Source organism: Schistocerca cancellata, chromosome 1 (genome assembly GCF_023864275.1).
Source record: "Schistocerca cancellata isolate TAMUIC-IGC-003103 chromosome 1, iqSchCanc2.1, whole genome shotgun sequence".
NCBI lineage: Eukaryota > Metazoa > Arthropoda > Insecta > Orthoptera > Acrididae > Schistocerca > Schistocerca cancellata.
This window is the reverse complement of record NC_064626.1, coordinates 296,067,289-296,086,622: the sequence shown is the minus strand read 5'-3', so window position 1 is coordinate 296,086,622 and position 19,334 is coordinate 296,067,289. Positions and strand designations below refer to the sequence as shown.

General features: G+C 40.3%; 1 protein-coding gene across 6 annotated transcripts in view; it reads right to left on the bottom strand.

Moving 5' to 3' along the window:
- LOC126171748 (putative tRNA (cytidine(32)/guanosine(34)-2'-O)-methyltransferase) overlaps window positions 1–19,334 on the bottom strand; it is a 64,785-nt gene that overhangs the window by 40,212 nt on the left and 5,239 nt on the right. For all 6 annotated transcript variants that reach the window (XM_049920828.1, XM_049920823.1, XM_049920825.1 and 3 more), the window contains one exon: window positions 14,108–14,231. In XM_049920828.1, the coding sequence (XP_049776785.1) occupies window positions 14,108–14,228 (121 nt within the window). In that variant the 5' untranslated portion in view covers window positions 14,229–14,231. The remainder of the gene's footprint in view (window positions 1–14,107; window positions 14,232–19,334) is intronic.

The window sequence follows — 19,334 nt, the reverse complement described above, 5'->3', positions numbered from 1 at the left end:
CCCGCGGTTCTGGCTGACTTTCCCAAAATCCACCCCTTTTCCAAGACCTCTCTAGTCCTTTTCCTTCACGCCTCTTCCCTCCCCTTCAAACCCTTCTGCCTGAAAAAAGCCACTGGCTCTGAAAGCTTGCCAATTACAACTGTCTTTTACGTGTGTGTTCTCCCGCCACTTGGTGAGTAGATTTTTTATCTCTCCACTTAAATAATTTTGTCAATAATTGATTGTATTCATAGTTGTATCAACATGTAAGAGACAAAATTTAGTGGGGCTTGAGAGCTTATGATCCCTTATTAGTTCTCACTTCTAATATATTCTTTTGACTAAATTCAAAATCCACTTCTGTGACCTTTCATTGTCTCTGACAGGAAATCTGAACATTTTTAGTTGAGGAGTTGTCTGTCTGCTCCTTCTACAATTAATGTACTCATAGGCACTTGACATGATGACTTGATCAACTAGCAATGCTTTCTCAGAAACAAGCAAACATATGTACGTTGAAGCTGCCAGCAAGTGGACAGCATTTTGTGGATGCCTGCATTCGGATGAGATTGCCACTTATTTCACCGAAAGGAGTGCCATCTAATTGTTGGTGCCAAAAATAAGGGTGTCATGCTGTTGCTGCCTGTTCACTGACGAGGGTTGCCTCCCAGAGTAAGCATTGGATCAATCTGTTTCTTATGTGATCTGGGATATCCTTTGCAACATTATGCTTAAATATTTAATAATTATACTGTGTCAAGCAGCACACTACCAATGCTGTATTCAAGCATTAAAGGATCTTTTTCCTACTCGAACACATTAACTTACATATTTCTACATTTGAAGCAAGCTACCATTTCTCACACCAACTACATATTCTATTTAGGTCATCCTGTATCCTCCTTGAGCCATTTGACAAAGACACCTTCCTGTACACCATACCATCATCAGCAGGCAGTCATAAACTGCTGCTCATCCTGACAATCAGAATAAGAGTGGTCCTACCACTTCCCACACTTAATCTCCTGATGAACACACACCATCTAGGACAACGATATGGGTTCTATTACTTAAGAAGTCTTTGAGCGACTCACATATATGGGAAACTAGCCTATGTGCTCAAGACCTTCATCAACAGCCTGCTGCGGGTACCACGTCAAATGCTTCCCAGAAATCTAGGAATATGGAATCTGCCTGTTGCCTTTCATCCATGGTTCATAGGATATCATGTGAGAAAAGAGCAAGACGAGTTTCGCGTGAGTGACACTTTCTAAATTTGTGCTCATTTGTGGACAGAAGCTTTACTGTCTCAAGGAAATGTATTACATTCAAACTCAGAATGTGTTCAAGAAATCTGCAGGAAACCGATGTTACGGATATTGGTCTATAATTACGTGGGTTCATTCTTTCATCTTTCTTATGTACAGGAGCCACCTGTAATATTTTTCAATTGCTTGGGACTTGGTGCTTTGCAAGCTAGTAAGAGGCAAATGTCGCAGAATACTGTCTCTAAAATCGAATTGGGATTCCATCTGGACCTGGCATCTTAGGTGTATTTGTTTTTAATTGTTTCAGTTGCTCCTCTACGCCAGTGATGCCATGCCCATTTATATGTAGTCAATGCAAGAGTCTGTGTGACATTCAAACAGTGGTATGTTTATAGGATTCTCCTGTGTGAATGATTTCTTTAACGTGAAATTTAAAACTTCAGCTCTCCTTTTGCTGTATTCTACTGCCACCTCTGGCTGGTCAATAGAAGCCTTTGAGCCACTTAGTGGTTTTACTTATGACCACAATTTTCTTGGGTTCTTGGCAAGATCTTTCATTAAGCTATAGCAGTGGAAATTGTTGAACACTTTGTGTGTCGATCTTCTTACACACACACACACACACACACACACACACACACACACACACACACATAAATTTCCACTAACTTCTGCCTGTAAACATTTGTACATTCTGTTCTGAAATGAGCATGCCACAGTCTCTGTTTCTTCATTATTTTCCAAATTTTGTTATTAAAGCGAGGTTGGTCTTTTCCATCCTTAATCCACTTACTTACTACATATGCCTCCACAGCACAATTTACAATCCATTTCAACTTTGTCCCTAATACCTCTGTGAGTATCGTAATGGAAATAACAACTGCTTATCAGGTTTTTGTAGGATAACTACTCTCCTGGCCTTCTTGACGGATTTACTATTTGTAGTAAATATCGTCACTATAATGACATCACGATCGCTAATCCCTCTTCTCTACACTGACACTGTCAATAACATCAAGCATGTTTATAGCTATTAGACCTAAAATATTTCCGTTGTATGTGGGTTGTCTAACTTTAATCAAGGAAAAAAATACATTTGTCATGGTAACATGTTTAAGTGATTAACATTGCAAGATCACAGATTAATGTAAGTGCAAGATAAGCCATTGCAAATGTGAAATACTGGTACATTAATAATTGATTAATTAATTAATTAATAACTGCCAGACTGTTGAAGGCAAACACCCAAATGTGCATGCATTGTGTTGTCTAGATACCAGATGTTAGTTTGTGGGATGTTCCATGCCTCTTGCACTTGTCAGTCAGTACAGGAATGGTTCATGCTGGTTGTGGACAATCCTGGAGTTTCATCCAATGATGTCCATTACGTACTCAACTGGAGAAAGACCTGGCAACTGAGCATGTCAAGTCAACATGTTGACACCCTGTAGAGCATAATGGGTTACAACAGCTATATGTGGGCAAGTATTATCCTGTTGGAAAACACCCCCTAGAATGCTGTTCATGTCTGGCAGAACAATTTGTCGAATAAATAGACCGACGTACAAATTTGTAGTCACGGTGCATGGGATAATCAAAAGAGTGTTCCTACTTTCATGCAAAATCGTACCTTAGATGACAACTCCAGGTGCAGGTCCAGAATGTCTAGCACGCAGAGATGATGGTTGCAGGCCCCCAACTGGCCTCCTCCTAACCAACACAAGGACATCACTGGTGCTGAGGCAGAACCAGCTTTCATAAGAAAACACAACAGAACTCCATCCTGCCCTCCAACAAGCTTTTTTTTGACATCATTGAAGTCAAAAGTGGCAGGGGTTTGAGATACGTGGAATACGCATCACAGGGCATCTCGATCAGAGCTGTCCTTAATTGTGACAGTTCGTTGTGATTACTGCGGTGCGCCAACTGCTGCTAAAATTGCTGCTGCACATGTAGTATGATATGACAGAGCTATACGCCAAACATTACGGTCTTCCCTCTCAGCAGTGCCATGTGGCAGTGTAGAGCCCGGTCTTCTTGCGACTGTACATTCTCGTGACCACTGACTGCTGCCAGTAATCATGTACAGTGGCTATTCTTCTCACAAGCCTTTCTAATGTAACTGAATAGATAAAAAAATCTACTCACCAAGTGGCAGCAGGAGTGCAGGACTGCGTGCGTGCGCGTGCATGAGCGCGCGCGCGCGCGCCCACACACACACACACACACACACACACACACACACACACACACACAAAAAGGTTCAACTTGCGCAAGCTTTCAGAGCCAGTGGCTCCTTCTTCCGGCAAAAGAGCTGAAGGGGAAGGAAAAGGGGCAAAGGAAAAGCACTGGAGTGTGTTAGGAAAAGGGGTAACAGTTCAGAAAATCCAACCAGAACCCGGGTCATCAGAGACTTACCGGGTGGGATGAGAAGGAAAAATCTTTCTGCAATATCACAGAAGAAACATCCAGCTTCCCGTAGCTCAATTACACGACCTCGTTCAAACTAAGTGAGGTGCTGACAATGACATCTTTGTAGCCTTAAAGGCATCCTTTACTAACATCAACTCATACAACCAATCCCAAAAGGTAACACACCCACGACTGTTACAGCAAGTATTTAAAGCAAATTTGATTTGCATCCTCACCGTGGAATTACTAGTGCCACTCTTATGATACTGGTGAAAAATCTGAAAAGACATCATCTGTCAGATGTAGAAATACATCTACCAACTTTCGTTTACTTTGCAGAACTCCTCCTTGGTGTTGCAATATTTTTTATGTCAGCGTAGCTGTTCAAGGCAGTTTTCGGAAAACGTGCTCAAAAGCGCATCACAAAAATATGCCCTCTCTCTCCACACAGCAGCGCTCTTGCACAGAAGTCAATATTGAGAAGGTGGGAAGGGATCTGCCCCCAGCTCATGACCTTAGCTGAAGCAGTCAACACCACTGAGCAGGACTAAAGAGTTATTCAAGTCTCAGATATAAACACACTTTTGAAAGTGCTGAACACTGTACTTCAAGAAAACAGTTTCTTAACTAGCATATCAAGTGATGCTTTAATAGTCAATGACAGTTGTAAATTATCAAGCGCTCCTATGGCAAAGGATTGTATCAAGTTAAGTATCATTCATGTAATAAATTGAACTAATATTTTATGTGTTGTAATTTAGATGAGCCATCTCCAAGAGCAATCAAAGAATGAACAGTTATGGACAGATGATTGTAATTTCATAGTTCCAGTCTACACTTAATAGATTAAAGTCAATCCAATTAGTGTTGCATGATCTGGGTACTTCTGCACTATTGAGCATACACTTTCTTTGAATGGTTCTATAACTGCTTCAGCAGAACTGGATGGCCAGTAAAAACATTGATAATTAACATGAATTCACCTGTGCCTGACGACTAGATTAGATCCAGTTTTTATTCCATAGACCCAAAAAAAAATGAGATGATTCTCATGGGCATGGAACATGTCAGAAACTGTTAATTCAATAACAGCTGCTTTCACGTTTTTAACAACCATTTCGGCTAGTTCTAATAACTTTAACTTTATTTCCACTTCCGTTTTTCGCACATCACTGATCATTTTAGCCGCTCCCCACAGGTTTTAACGTCATTATTTCTACAATTGTTAGCCCCATTTTCGTAATCTTTCACCACAACACCACTCCTTTAATACGTTTTTTCGAAATTTTCTCTAAATTTTCCCGAATTTCTCCGTCCTTTAACGTGATTTAGCGGCAACATAACCACCTAACCTTTTTGCACATCGCTGTCTACCAACCCAAGTTCACCACAGGATCAACTTAACCAACACTTTTTCGCCTTTTTTCATACCAGATCTCCAATTGCTTCTAGTTATCTATCCCCATATATTTCTATCTTTCTCTTTCATTTCAACCTCATGTTAAACTTTCCACCTTCTAATACCATGTCACCCTCACAACACCCCCACAACGACCCCATTAAGTTTTATTTACATTCCCTCCGCAAACATGCTTTCACCCTAGCCAGATTACGCTCACATATTTTATTTTCTCAGGCTTGTCTGACATTTGGCATAACCCCCAAAGGCCTCACACTTAAAGTTCCCATCTCTGGCTGCAACCCTTCTTTCCATCAGTCCCTATACCAGTTCCAAACTGAACAATCCATTGCCCTCACCCACCTAATCCTTCACCTACACATCAACTCCGCCAATGAACACACCCGTCAACTCCTATCCTTAATAAAAGTCCTCAATCTTTCCTCTCCCACATCCACACCGGCTATTCAGAGCATCCTCCTACAGGCCAGCCGCCAATTAGAACAGCATGCCACCCTTCACCTCAAAAAACTATCCAATCTCCTGGTTTCCCACCTCCGGAAAGGCAACTCACTCACCCTTCACAACCTTTCCAGCAAACCTCAACCACCTCTCATTGCACACAAACCCAGTCTCTCCCATCTACTCAATCTCCCACTTCCAGCTCCACTCCCTCCAAAACCTCAAAATTCCGATCAACACAATCTGGCACCACAACACCCGAATTCAGTAGTTAACCTTTCCTCCAAACCTCTCTCCCAATCCGAAACCTCTGTCCTATCCAAAGGCCTCACCTTCAGCCCCACTCCCAGATTCAACCAAACAGCCCTCGTCAAAGATTTACTGTCCTACACTCGTACTCTCTGCTGGAAGTATCACTTTGCCACGAAGAAAAATGATCCTAATCCTACCCCTAATGATCCAACTCCCCAAGACACTATCCAAATTGAACCCTGCCTGGAACAGTTCTGTCCTCCGTCACAGCGGGACCCACCTCCTCTTCCTCAAAATCACCCTCTCCAAACCTTCCAGGAATTTCTGACTTCCAGCCTTGCCTCTCAATCCTTCTTAAAATACCTTAATCCTACTCCCAACATCACCACTGCTGAAGCCCAGGCTATCCGTGATCTGAAGGCTGACCGGTCCATCGTCATTCTTCCGGTGGACAAGGGTTCCACGACCGTGGTACTTGATCGTCGGGAGTATGTGGCTGAGGGACTGCGTCAGCTTTCAGACAACACCACATACAAAGTTTGCCAAGGTAATCCCATTCCTGATGTCCAGGCAGAGCTTCAAGGAATCCTCAGAACCTTAGGCCCCCTACAAAACCTTTCACCTGACTCCATCAACCTCCTGACCCCACCGACACCCCGCACCCCTACCTTCTACCTTCTTCCTAAAATTCACAAACCCAATCATCCCGGCCGCCCCATTGTAGCTGGTTACCAAGCCCCCACAGAACGTATCTCTGCCTACGTAGATCAGCACCTTCAACCCATTACATGCAGTCTGCCATCCTTCATCAAAGACACCAACCACTTTCTCGAACGCCTGGAATCCTTACCCAATCCGTTACCCTCAGAAACCATCCTTGTAACCATTGATGCCACTTCCTTATACACAAATATCCCGCACGTCCAGGGCCTCGCTGCGATGGAGCACTTCCTTTCACGCCAATCACCTGCCACCCTACCTAAAACCTCTTTCCTCATTACCTTAGCCAGCTTCATCCTGACCCACAACTTCTTCACTTTTGAAAACCAGACATACCAACAATTAAAGGGAACAGCCATGGGTACCAGGATGGCCCCCTCGTACGCCAACCTATTCATGGATCGCTTAGAGGAAGCCTTCTTGGTTACCCAGGCCTGCCAACCCAAAGTTTGGTACAGATTTATTGATGACATCTTCATGATCTGGACTCACAGTGAAGAAGAACTCCAGAATTTCCTCTCCAACCTCAACTCCTTTGGTTCCATCAGATTCACCTGGTCCTACTCCAAATCCCATGCCACTTTCCTTGATGTTGACCTTCACCTGTCCAATGGCCAGCTTCACACGTCCGTCCACATCAAACCCACCAACAAGCAACAGTACCTCCATTACGACAGCTGCCACCCATTCCACATCAAACGGTCCCTTCCCTACAGCCTAGGTCTTCGTGGCAAACGAATCTGCTCCAGTCCGGAATCCCTGAAGCATTACACCAACAACCTGACAACAGCTTTCGCATCCCGCAACTACCCTCCCGACCTGGTACAGAAGCAAATAACCAGAGCCACTTCCTCATCCTCTCAAACCCAGAACCTCCCACAGAAGAACCCCAAAAGTGCCCCACTTGTGACAGGATACTTTCCGGGACTGGATCAGATTCTGAATGTGGCTCTCCAGCAGGGATACGACTTCCTCAAATCCTGCCCTGAAATGAGATCCATCCTTCATGAAATCCTCCCCACTCCACCAAGAGTGTCTTTCCGCCGTCCACCTAACCTTCGTAACCTCTTAGTTCATCCCTATGAAATCCCCAAACCACCTTCCCTATCCTCTGGCTCCTACCCTTGTAACCGCCCCCGGTGTAAAACCTGTCCCATGCACCCTCCCACCACCACCTACTCCAGTCCTGTAACCCGGAAGGTGTACGCAATCAAAGGCAGAGCCACGTGTGAAAGCACCCACGTGATCTACCAACTGACCTGCCTACACTGTGATGCATTCTATGTGGGAATGACCAGCAACAAACTGTCCATTCGCATGAATAGACACAGGCAGACAGTGTTTGTTGGTAATGAGGATCACCCTGTGGCTAAACATGCCTTGGTGCACGACCAGCACATCTTGGCGCAGTGTTACACCGTCCGGGTTATCTGGATACTTCCTACCAACACCAACCTATCCGAACTCCGGAGATGGGAACTTGCTCTTCAATATATCCTCTCTTCCCGTTATCCACCAGGCCTCAATCTCCGCTAATTTCAAGTTGCCGCCACTCATACCTCACCTGTCATTCAACAACATCTTTGCCTCTGCACTTCTGCCTCGACTGACATCTCTGCCCAAACTCTTTGTCTTTAAATATGTCTGCTTGTATCTGTATATGTGTGGATGGATATGTGTGTGTGTGCAAGTGTATACCCGTCCATTTTTCCCCCAAAGTTAGTCTTTCCACTCCCGGGACTGGAATGACTCCTTTCCCTCTCCCTTAAAACCCACATCCTTTCGTCTTTCCCTCTCCTTCCCTCTTTCCTGATGAGGCAACAGTTTGTTGCGAAAGCTTGAATTTTGTGTGTATGTTTGTGTTCGTTTGTCTGTCTGTCGACCTGCCAGCACTTTCATTTGGTAAGTCACATCATCTTTGTTTTTAGGTATATTTTTCCTTCGTGGAATGTTTCCTTCTATTATAACCATATATATATATATATATATATATATATATATATATATATATATATATATATATATATATATATATATAAGACAATTATTTACACTTTTGCTGCCCAGAAGTTAGTGACCTCTATTGCATTTGGCGTTGCATGTAGCAGGTCTTCTGTTGTGCATGTTGCTGGACATTGGGTATACTGGAGCAGGTGGAAGGTCGTCTGCGTTGCTCCACACTCACAGAGTGGCGGCTCCTCTAGGAAACCCCATTTAGTCAAATTGCTCTTACATTTCGTGACACCTGAGTGTAGTCTGTTGAGGGATCTCCATGTACTCCAATTCTCTGTGTAGCCGGGTGGTAGTCTTTCATTTGGTGTAATCCATCCCACAGCACTGGTAAGTCTTGCACACCATAGTTCGATTCAGCATTGCTGTAGTGCCCCAACTAGAGCCTCGGTAGATCTGAGGAAGTTCTTTCTGGATTTTAATCGTGGGTTTGCTGGTTGATAGCCATATAGGGGGTGAGCTTCAGAAGTTTCTGATTTTTTCTTCTCACTTTTTGCTGCTACCTCTCGGAGGATGTCAGTGGATGCAATTCCCGCAAGGCTCTACAGTTTATCCAGAGGAGTAGGCTTCAGGCACCCGGTGATGATACGACACGTATCATTAAGAGCGACATGTACTGTTTTGGCATGGCAAGAATTGACTTTCAAGAAGTTTATACAGATGACATACGAGAGATATAGGGCGGTAGCTTTTACGGTCACTTTAGTCCTTGCCTGGCTTGCAGATAGCTATAACTTTGGCTTTCCTCCAGAGTTTAGGAATCTTGCAGGATTGGACACTGTTGTTCATTAGGTCACTCAGCCATGCTTTCGTTATCAGCCCAAAGTTCTTTATCTGCTCAACTCTTATATCATCAAGGCCTGCCACTTTCCAATTTTTGCACTTACTAAGAGTGAGATCCACCTCAGTCTGGGTAAATGGTTGAAGCAGAGTATTGGTTTCTTGGTCAGAACGTCTCTCACACGTCTTCTTACCAGGCCTGGTTGATTAAGGTGGTTTCCTATTTTGTATGAGCTGGTGTGTAATTTGATCAGCTCAGACATTCGCATGCATATTCACCTCTGAAGGGTCATAATTCAACTCTTTTAGAAGCCTCCAGGCCTCGTCACTACTTCTACTCATATCAGAGTCTTCAATCAGTTTCTCCCACTGTGTTCTCTTTGCCTCAGAGATTGGGGAGAAGACAGATCTAGCAATTTGGGAGGTTTCCTCACTGAATGGGTTTTCATTGTATTGGGTATAATATTCCTTGAGCAATGTAGCTGTTTCTGAAATTACGCCCTGCAGGTAGTTTGTCTTGCAGCCTCTTGGGATACATGCTTGCGAGCAGAATTTAACAAGCTCAACAAAGTGTTCATACTCTTCAGGCATAGGCTTAATTGTACGAACTTTATTGTCCAGCGTTTTAGAAAGTTTCAGTCCATCTGCCTTCTTGAAATTATACCTTCGTCTAAAACCAATTTCTCGAGGTCTTATGATGGGAAGAAGTCGGCACATTATTGGTCTATGTGTGTGTTAGGTATGGGATGACACACTGATTTGTGGCACTGTTGCGCTACATTTTCACTCACAAACAAGAGGTCAGGGTTGTACCCTCATTGCCACCTTCCACTGTCACAGGATGGAGGTAATTTACTATCATGAATGAGGGAGAGGGAGTCAGTTTCAGCCCAAGATATAATGGCTTCACCATTTTCATCTTCTTGAGTGTATCCCCAGGCATGGCTGTGGCTATTAAAATTCCCTATTACCACAGATATCTTCCGTGAATCAAAGTTTTTAGGAGGAACAAATTTTTCGGAATGAGGCTTCTACAATGATGTGATCAGACAGTTGCTGAGTTCCAAGGTGATGATCTCGATGTTATTGTCATGTGTACAATAGGCACTCAAGACTTGGGATTTCTGGCTTGACAAAAATAGCACTTCCATATTTAGCATGAGGTATTTCTGCAGCTAGCTGCAAACCAGGTATTTTCAGTCATCATTGCTGGGTATCTCTGTGAGTTTCTCGTATGCACAGTACATCACACTTCTGTTCACAGCACAGTTCTTCAAGCAGCTGTTGCTTGGGTTGTGACATGCCTTCAATATTTACTGAAATAACTGTCAGAAAAGGTTCTAAAAAGAACCGTTTATTTAAATATATCTTTTTTGAACTCATAAGTGCTTCTGGAATGCTGAGATGTATTACTTGCAACAAATTTCATTAAGGAATAAATATACTGAGAAGCAGTGGTTAGAATACAAAGCTCCTTGAACAGGTTTCTACATGATCTTGAATTTACACCACAAATGATTATCACACGCTTTTGCACATTAAAAACTTTAGCTTGGTCTGATGAGTTGCCCCAGAATATGATCCCATATGACACAATAGAATGAAAGTAAGCAAAGTATGCAAGTTTTTTATATTTATATCTCCTAGATCTCACACCATTCTCATTGCAAATACAGGCTTGCTTACGAGCTTAAGCAATTCTGTGGTATGCCCTTTCCAGCTGAATTTATTATTGAGTTGTAATCCCAGAAATTTAACACTGTCAACCTCTTCAATCTGCATGTCTTCATATGTTATACACATGCTGGAAGGAAATCTGTTACAGGTTTTGAACTGCCTATAGTTTAATGACAGTGAATTAGCTTTAAACCACTTACTGACATCAGTGAAAATTTGATTGGCAGCTATTTCTAAATCTGTACTTGACTTGCTGCTTATTGCAATGCTTGTATCATATGCAAACACAACAAACTTAGCAACTGGCAATGTAACAGATGAGAGGTCATTAATGTACACAAGAAAAGGTAATGGACCCAAGATGGAACCTTGAGGAATATTACATGTAATTAATCCCCAGTCCAAGACTGACTGCTTACTGCGCAGGTATTTTGCAACAACACCCTTTGTTTCCTGTTGGATAGATAAAATTCAAACAATTTTGCAGCATTGCTGGTGACAACATAATATTCTAATTTACTTAACAGAATGCTATGGTTCACACAGTCAAAGGGTTCTGACAGGTCACAGAAAATGCCAGAAGCATCTAATTTATTATCTAATGAATTAAGTACATTCTCATTGTAAGTGTAAATAGCTTTCTCTATATCAGAACCCTTAAGAAATCCAAACTGTGACTTGGACAATACATTATTTGCAGTCAGGTGCTTAAGGAGATGCTTGAACACAACCTTTTCATATATTTTTGTGAAAGCAGGCAAAAGTGAAATTGGTCGATAGTTTGATGGTATCTCTTTACCCCCCTCCCCCCCCCCCCCCCCCCCCCTCCTTGTAAAGAGGCTTAAGTTCAGCATATTTTAGCCAGAATGGAAATGTTCCGCTGATAAGAGATTGATTACACAAATAACTTAAGATAGAACTCAACTCGCATGAGCACTCTGATTAACTTAACTGATATGTTATCGTACCCACTGGAATTCTTAGATTTTAAGGATTTTATGATGGATGCTACTTCTTTGGGAGACATGAGTGTCATTTCCATTTTATTGAAATTATTTTTAAAGACTGGTCTCAGATACTTCATTGTACTGCTCACCAAACCTGATAACCCCAAGATATCAGTAACAGAAATGAAGTACTTGTTTAAGAGGTTTGCAACACTAAATGCAATTGTTACCAAAGTCTCATTTATTTTTAGAGCTATCTGTTCCTCTTCCTTTTTGGCCCCACCTGTCTCTGTCTTCACTATATCCCATACAGTTTTTATTTTGTTGCCTGATGTAATTATCTTTTTCTCATAATAAAGCTACTTCGATTTCTGGATTACTTGCTTCAATATTTTGCTGTATTCTTTGTAATGCATTACAATTCTAACATCAGAGTTGTTCCTAGATAGTAGAGACAGTCTCCTTTTTGTCCCACAATATATTTATTCCTTGTGTAATCCACGGTTTATTTTTTGACTTCTCTGTGATTGAGTTACCCTTAGGGGGAAACAATTTTCAAAAGTGGAATCAACTTTATTAATGAATGCTTTGTATTTTCCATTTGAGTCAGAATTATTGTAAACATCTTCCCAGTTCACGTCTTTGAGTAATTCCCTGAATTTCTCAAGTTTTGACTTATTTATTACCCTCCTGTACTCAAGATTTAATTGATTTTTTTTTATCCTGACAAGTTTCAACATTGAACACAAGATGCTTCATGTCATGATCAGATATCCCATTTACTATTGGTTTTGTGATATGACTTTTTTCCCTAGATTTGTCTACAAAGATATTATCAATTGCAATCTCGGAGCATTTACATATCCTAGCAGCAAAGTTCACAGTAGGAACTAAAGTGAATTGTTCACTGACAGGGCTTTTAAATAAATTCACATTAAATTCACCAGCAACCACTACTTCCTTTTCTTTACCATGAGATGGGGCAACAGAGCTCCCAGATTTTTTATGAAGAGGTTAAAATTTCCTGAAGGTGATCTGTATATACCTACTATTATAAAGGACTTACTATGAAATACTACTTCTGTTGCACAACATTCTACATGCTGCTCTGGTCAAAATTTATTAATATCAATATTCCTGAAATCAAAACAGTTTCTGACAAACTTCTCCATATTTTCTCTACAGAAGTAAGAAGCTATCTGGAATCTTGTAGCATTTAACATATCTGTTACTAGTGTCCAGATAACATTACAGCCAGACTCAAATACAACCTCAATAGACACAATACTTTTGTCAATAGCAATGAACATTCACCCTCCTACAGCATCTAATCTCTCTTCTCGATATAAGTATGTCCCATAGCTCGCAGAATACTTTGGAGTTTTCTATTTTGGTTTTCATCCAGCTCTCGGTTTCAAGAATAATTTGAGCATGACAATTTTCCTGAAAGGCAGTAAGTTCAGGAAGTAAGTGATCTGATTTTGCTTTCTGCATCTTGACTGGTGAGTGTTCATCAGAGGACTTCAAACTGCTACCTAGCCTAAAAATAAAAAACCATATGTACTCCATAAGTATTCTGCTACTCTAATACCTGCTTCCTTTGCATAGTGCTACCATCACCCATTGAGGGTAGTCCTACAATTCTCTGCTCCATAATGCAAGTCCAGAAATCTGCAGCCATGACCATCACAGAATTGACGGAGCCTTTGGTTAAGACCCTCCACGCGACTGCAAAGCAATGAAGCAGCAGCTTTTAAAAAAGTAGCAGTTCTTCTACTAATTTTACACTGTTAACTTCCGCCAAAATAGGGATCAATATGCTAATTAATTGTTAATGAAATTTCTAACCGCTATTTCTCTTTATTAAAACACACCATTTTTTCCACACTCCTCAACGCTCTCTTTCTTGCTAGTATCTAAGGAACAGTGATGAACAAAAAAAATGTTTGAAAACTTGACTATAGTACTGAGTATCTTGTTTATATCCTTACCCATATCTTTGTGATTCCTCTGCAAAGTAAGTTGTGGTGATTTTTTCACACTATAGCTTGTAATCTGCGAAGGGTTTCTCTATTGTCATTTTAAAGGACAGTAGGATGTTAAAATTACTAGGACATGGAAAGGGTAACGAAGGGGAGGATGTCACTAAGAACTGGGTTTAATGTTATACATCAAAATAAGAAAACAACATGATTAGTTACCTGAAAGAATATTATATTCTTCATCAATTTGTATCAGTTTATAAGCACTCCTTGCTCTCCACCCTTCAGTTTTTGCCATGCGGTAGTAAATATCTCTCTTGTCTTTTGTTGTTTTCCCCATTTTCTGAAATAATAACAATACAAGAAAAAAATTACTACATGAATATGAGTGAGATAGAAAAAGCTTTCTTGTTGGAACTAGCTGTTGATGTTATAATTTTAAGGAACGAAGAAATTATGTCGTCACAAAAGAGGCAATCTATCCTTAATAGGGGTCTCCTCAGAGCATGTGTTAATTCTTAGAATAAACAGCAGCAGCTCCCTGTACATGAACAAGTAACAATATTTACAATACCTAGTGTAAAGCAAGCTTCATCAGCAAAGGAAGAAAAACTAAATAAATAATGGTCTAACAACCTTTGGTACCTACAAGTCATGAGCTCATGACTGCCTTGCACTCCAGCATGTGTCTGTCTATGCATTGATGCCAGTCTGGTCTAATTCAAATCGATTAAACCTTTCAATTAATAAATACAGCCATGAGAATAGGTTGCTACTCAATGAGTAGTACAGGTGGTGAGCAGAAAACAGAGATGTAGCAAATGATAAATATTAGCTCACCTTTGGAAAAAGGCCATCTCCCTCTCAATCACTCAATCCCTAACTCCCTAACTCTCTCTCTCTCTCTCTCTCTCTCTCTCTCTCTTTCACACACACCACACACACACACACACACACACACACACACACACACACAGACAGACAGAGAGAGAGAGAGAGAGCGTCATTTTTATGTAACTGTGTGGTGTGCATTGCTTTCTCTGAATAGTGATCTAGACATACATTTTCTCTCTCAGTTTTCCAGTGAATATTGTTTTCTATATGCTGATGCTCAATGTTTCCTTTATATGATGAGTAGCATTCAATCCTCAAATAGATATGTACTAGTATATTCAATCCTGAACTGTTGCTCGTAATAACATCCACCCTCTTGTCAAAATAATTAAAACATTCAATATAAAGGGTGGCCCAAAAATATGTTAACATTTGAAAATGAATAATTTTGATAGAAAGGTAACACCTGACACACATGCCTGAAATGACATGAGGATCTATTGAAACCAAAAATGAGTGCAAAAACCAGCCAACAGGTGGAGCTCAACAGCAACACATTAGTGACACTGATTAAGAAATGCTTATAAAATGTCATGTGATTGGTGCAATGAATGCCAATATATTACTAAACTGCATCATACCTTGCCTGGCTGATAAACATCTGTTGAAAGGCATGACTTTTATGAAGGACAGTGCTCCACCTCATAATGCTACATGTATGAAAGATATCTTGCGCACATCATTTGGTGAGGATTATGTGATGAGCCGCCACTTCCGTCATGCTTGGCTTCCCAGGTCCCCAGACCTCTCAATCCATGTGATTTTTGGTAGTAGGGTTACATGAAGCCACATGTGGTATGCAAATAGAATAGCTAATTCACAGGATAAAATTAAAGCCATATGGTCAGTTGTGAAGGAAGTGTCTGGTCAGCAGCACAAGGTTGATGATATAAAGTCAGTTCGCAGTAATAATATTTCTGTTACTGATAAATCAGATATATGTATTAACAACCATTTTCTGGGCATTGCTGGTGAATTAAATAAAAATTTAGTTTCTACAGGAAATCATATAAATTTCTTGGCAAATATCTTTCCGAGATTGACGTCTGATATACTCCTCTGTGATACAGACAAGAGGGAGATTGAGTCAATAATTAATTCACTGAAGACTAAGGACTCTCATGGTTATGATGGAGTGTCTAGTAGAATATTAAAGTACTGTGCTGCACATGTTAGCCCTGTATTTAGCCATATTTGTAATTTTTCCTTTAGGAATGGTCAGTTTCCTGAGCGATTAAAGTACTCAGTAGTAAAGCCGCTTTATAAAAAGGGAGAAATGAATAATGTAGATAATTTTAGACCTATTTCTATGCCATCAGTGTTTGCAAAAGTTATCGAAAAGGCTGTGTATGTAAGGTTAATTGATCATTTTATATCAGACGATTTGCTATCAAATGTACAGTTCGGCTTTAGAAGTCGTTTGACAACTGAAAATGCTATATTCTCTTTTCTCTGTGAGGTACTGTATGGGCTAAACAAAAAGTTTCGAACACTTGGCATATTTTTTGATTTAACAATGGCATTTGACTGTGTTGAGCTCACAATATTGCTCCAGAAGTTGGATCATTACGGAATAAGGGGAGTAGCTCACAATTGGTTCACCTCTTACTTTAGCAACAGGCAGCAAAAGGTCATTATTCACAATGTTGATAACGGCTGTGATGTGGGATCTGAGTGGGGTACTGTCAAGTGGGGGTTGCCCCAGGGATCAGTGTTGGGGCTGCTCCTGTTCCTTATTTATATAAATGATATGCCCTCTAGTATTATGGGTAACTCTAAAATATTTCTGTTTGCTGATGACACTAGCTTGGTAGTAAAGGATGTTGTGTGCAACATTGACTTGGTTTCAAGTAGTGCAGTACACGACCTCAGTTCATGGGTTGTAGAAAATAAACTAACGTTAAATCACAGTAAGACTCAGTTTTTACAGTTTCTAACACACAATTAAACAAAACTTGACGTTTCAATCTCACAGAACGGGCATATGATTAGTGAAACTGAACAGTTCAAATTCCTAGGTGTTCAGATAGATAGTAAGCTGTCGTGGAAAGCCCACGTTCAGGATCTTGTTCAAAGACTTAATACTGCCATTTTCACTATTCGAACGGTATCGAAAGTGAGTGATACTTCGACACGTAAATTAGTCTACTTTGCTTCTTTTCATTCACTTATGTCATATGGTATTATGTTTTGGGGTAATTCTTCCAATTCTAGAAGGATATTTTTGGCTCATAAACGGACGGTTCGGGCAATAAGTGGTGTGAGTTCACAAACCTCTTGTCGACCTCTGTTCACGAGTCTGGGTATTTTGACATTGGCCTCTCAATATGTATATTCCTTACTGTTGTTTATTGTTACCAATATTAGTTTATTTCCAACAATAAGCAGCTTTCACTCGGTTAATACTCAGCAGAAATCAAACCTCCATTTGGATCGGACTTCCTTTACTCTTGTGCAAAAAGGTGTGCAGTATACTGCTGCATCCATTTTCAATAAGCTGCCACTCGAATTCAAAAATCTTAGCAGTAATCCACGTGCTTTCAAATCGAAACTGAAGCGTTTCCTCATGGGTCACTCCTTCTATTCTGTCGAGGAGTTCCTTGAAAAATTAAGCTGATTCTCATTGTATTGCTGATAGCGTTTGCTTAAACATATGGACTGATTTTCTTTCAGGTTCATGAACATTTATTTTTATCTGTTATTACTTTTATGTTGTAAGTTCATGTACTGACACGTTCCATGACCTTGAAGATTTGCTCCTCAATTTGGTCCTACGGAACTTGACATGTAAATAAATAAATAAACAAGTCTACTGCCATCCTCCGACCTTATTAGGGACGTAAAAAGACAACATTCTTGGCAATTTCTCGTCATACCTACCATTATGCTGTACAGTGCTGTTCACAACATTGTCTCTCGACTAAAGGAATTGGTGATGAATGACAGCCGACATGTTACGCATTAATTATAAAGAGAATACAGTTGTCTTTGTTAAACATCAATTTTATGCTAATTATTGCTTTTATATCCTACGAAGTGCCACCTGTTGGTCATTTTGTGCATTTTGTTTTCATTTCAATAAAACCCTCGCCATTTCAAGCATGTGTGTCAATTTTTACCTCTCCCCTGCCTACATTATTCTGTGAAGTATTAAATTTTCAAATAATAACAGACTTTCGGCCACCCTGTATTTCTGGTTGTTCAAATTATCACTAGCAATATTGCTGAATACTTCATTTAGATGTGAAACAATATTATCAAAGGAAAGTTGCTACTCACCATACAGCACAGATGCTGAGTCGCGCCTCAGCTTCTCCTCTCTATATGGTAGCAAATTTTCTTTCATAATATTGTTACATTACATCCTGGATTTTCCATTATTTCATTTAGAAATGATTAATTAATTCACAGACTATCTTGAAACTGCTTCACCTAAACTGAAAGTGTTAAATGAAATGATCACATGGCATTATTGGCCAGAAGGCCCTGTCTGGGGTCGTTCAGCCTCCAAGGCAAGTCTTTCTATTTAATGCCACTTCATGATTATGTGGGGGTGAATAATGATAATGGTACACACTGCAATGTATTCAACACATTACAAACTCCTCGTAAATTACGGGAAAAAGATGTAGACATGAAGCTCAGAGATCCGAGATATTCTCCAGGCATAACAGAAAACACTTACTTCATAAATTATACTTTAACTTTGACAATAGGAACAAGTTTTCTTTGTTGATCGAAACACCTTTTCTTCCCGAACTTCTTTCGTGATCTGTGCATATATGTAGACAATCATGTCAGATTTGCATGCTCTCTGTTTCCAGCCAGGTTGCAGTGTCAGTATACAGCAACACAGCTACTGTCACACTAATCATCTTCAAACGAAGTGTCAAGATACTACAGATGACCCTGCATTTGTGCCAGTGGAGAGTGCCATGAAAAAAAAAAAAAAAAAAGAATCCCCTTAAAGGGCGTTCAAGAGAAGAAAAGAAACAGCAAACCTGGAAGAAGATGGAGGAGACAAGAGACTCACTTTTTTCCAAGACAAAAGACCCACTTTTCCTCCTTATGTTAGGCCACTCACTCTAAGATAGCGATGTGACTTGGAAAATGTGACATCAAAACTACCTTCTAACAACTGTTCATGTCAAAATGCTGCCACCCAGCAGTAATTTCATTTATGACAAGAGCCGCTTGGCTTCATCTAATCTATTGTGGCATCATGTGATGTAATAAGGCCAATGCTTCTGAAGAAGGTATTTTTGCAAATATCAAAAGTATGGTCAAGGGATAATAAACCTTTATTTGCAACTGGTTGGCTGATTTTTCAATCTATTCCAAAAAAAGCATATTTTTAATGTGTAATTCAATTGTAGCTTGAACAGCTTAATAAAATAATGCATATGCTACATTACAAATAATAATTTTCACAAAAATCCAACATTAAAAATGGCATGATTGAACTGTGCTCTGCAGCTGCTTAGACAATGAAGTGCCGTTTTTATGACACGTGTCACTTCATTAACAACCTACTCATCACTACAGATCTACA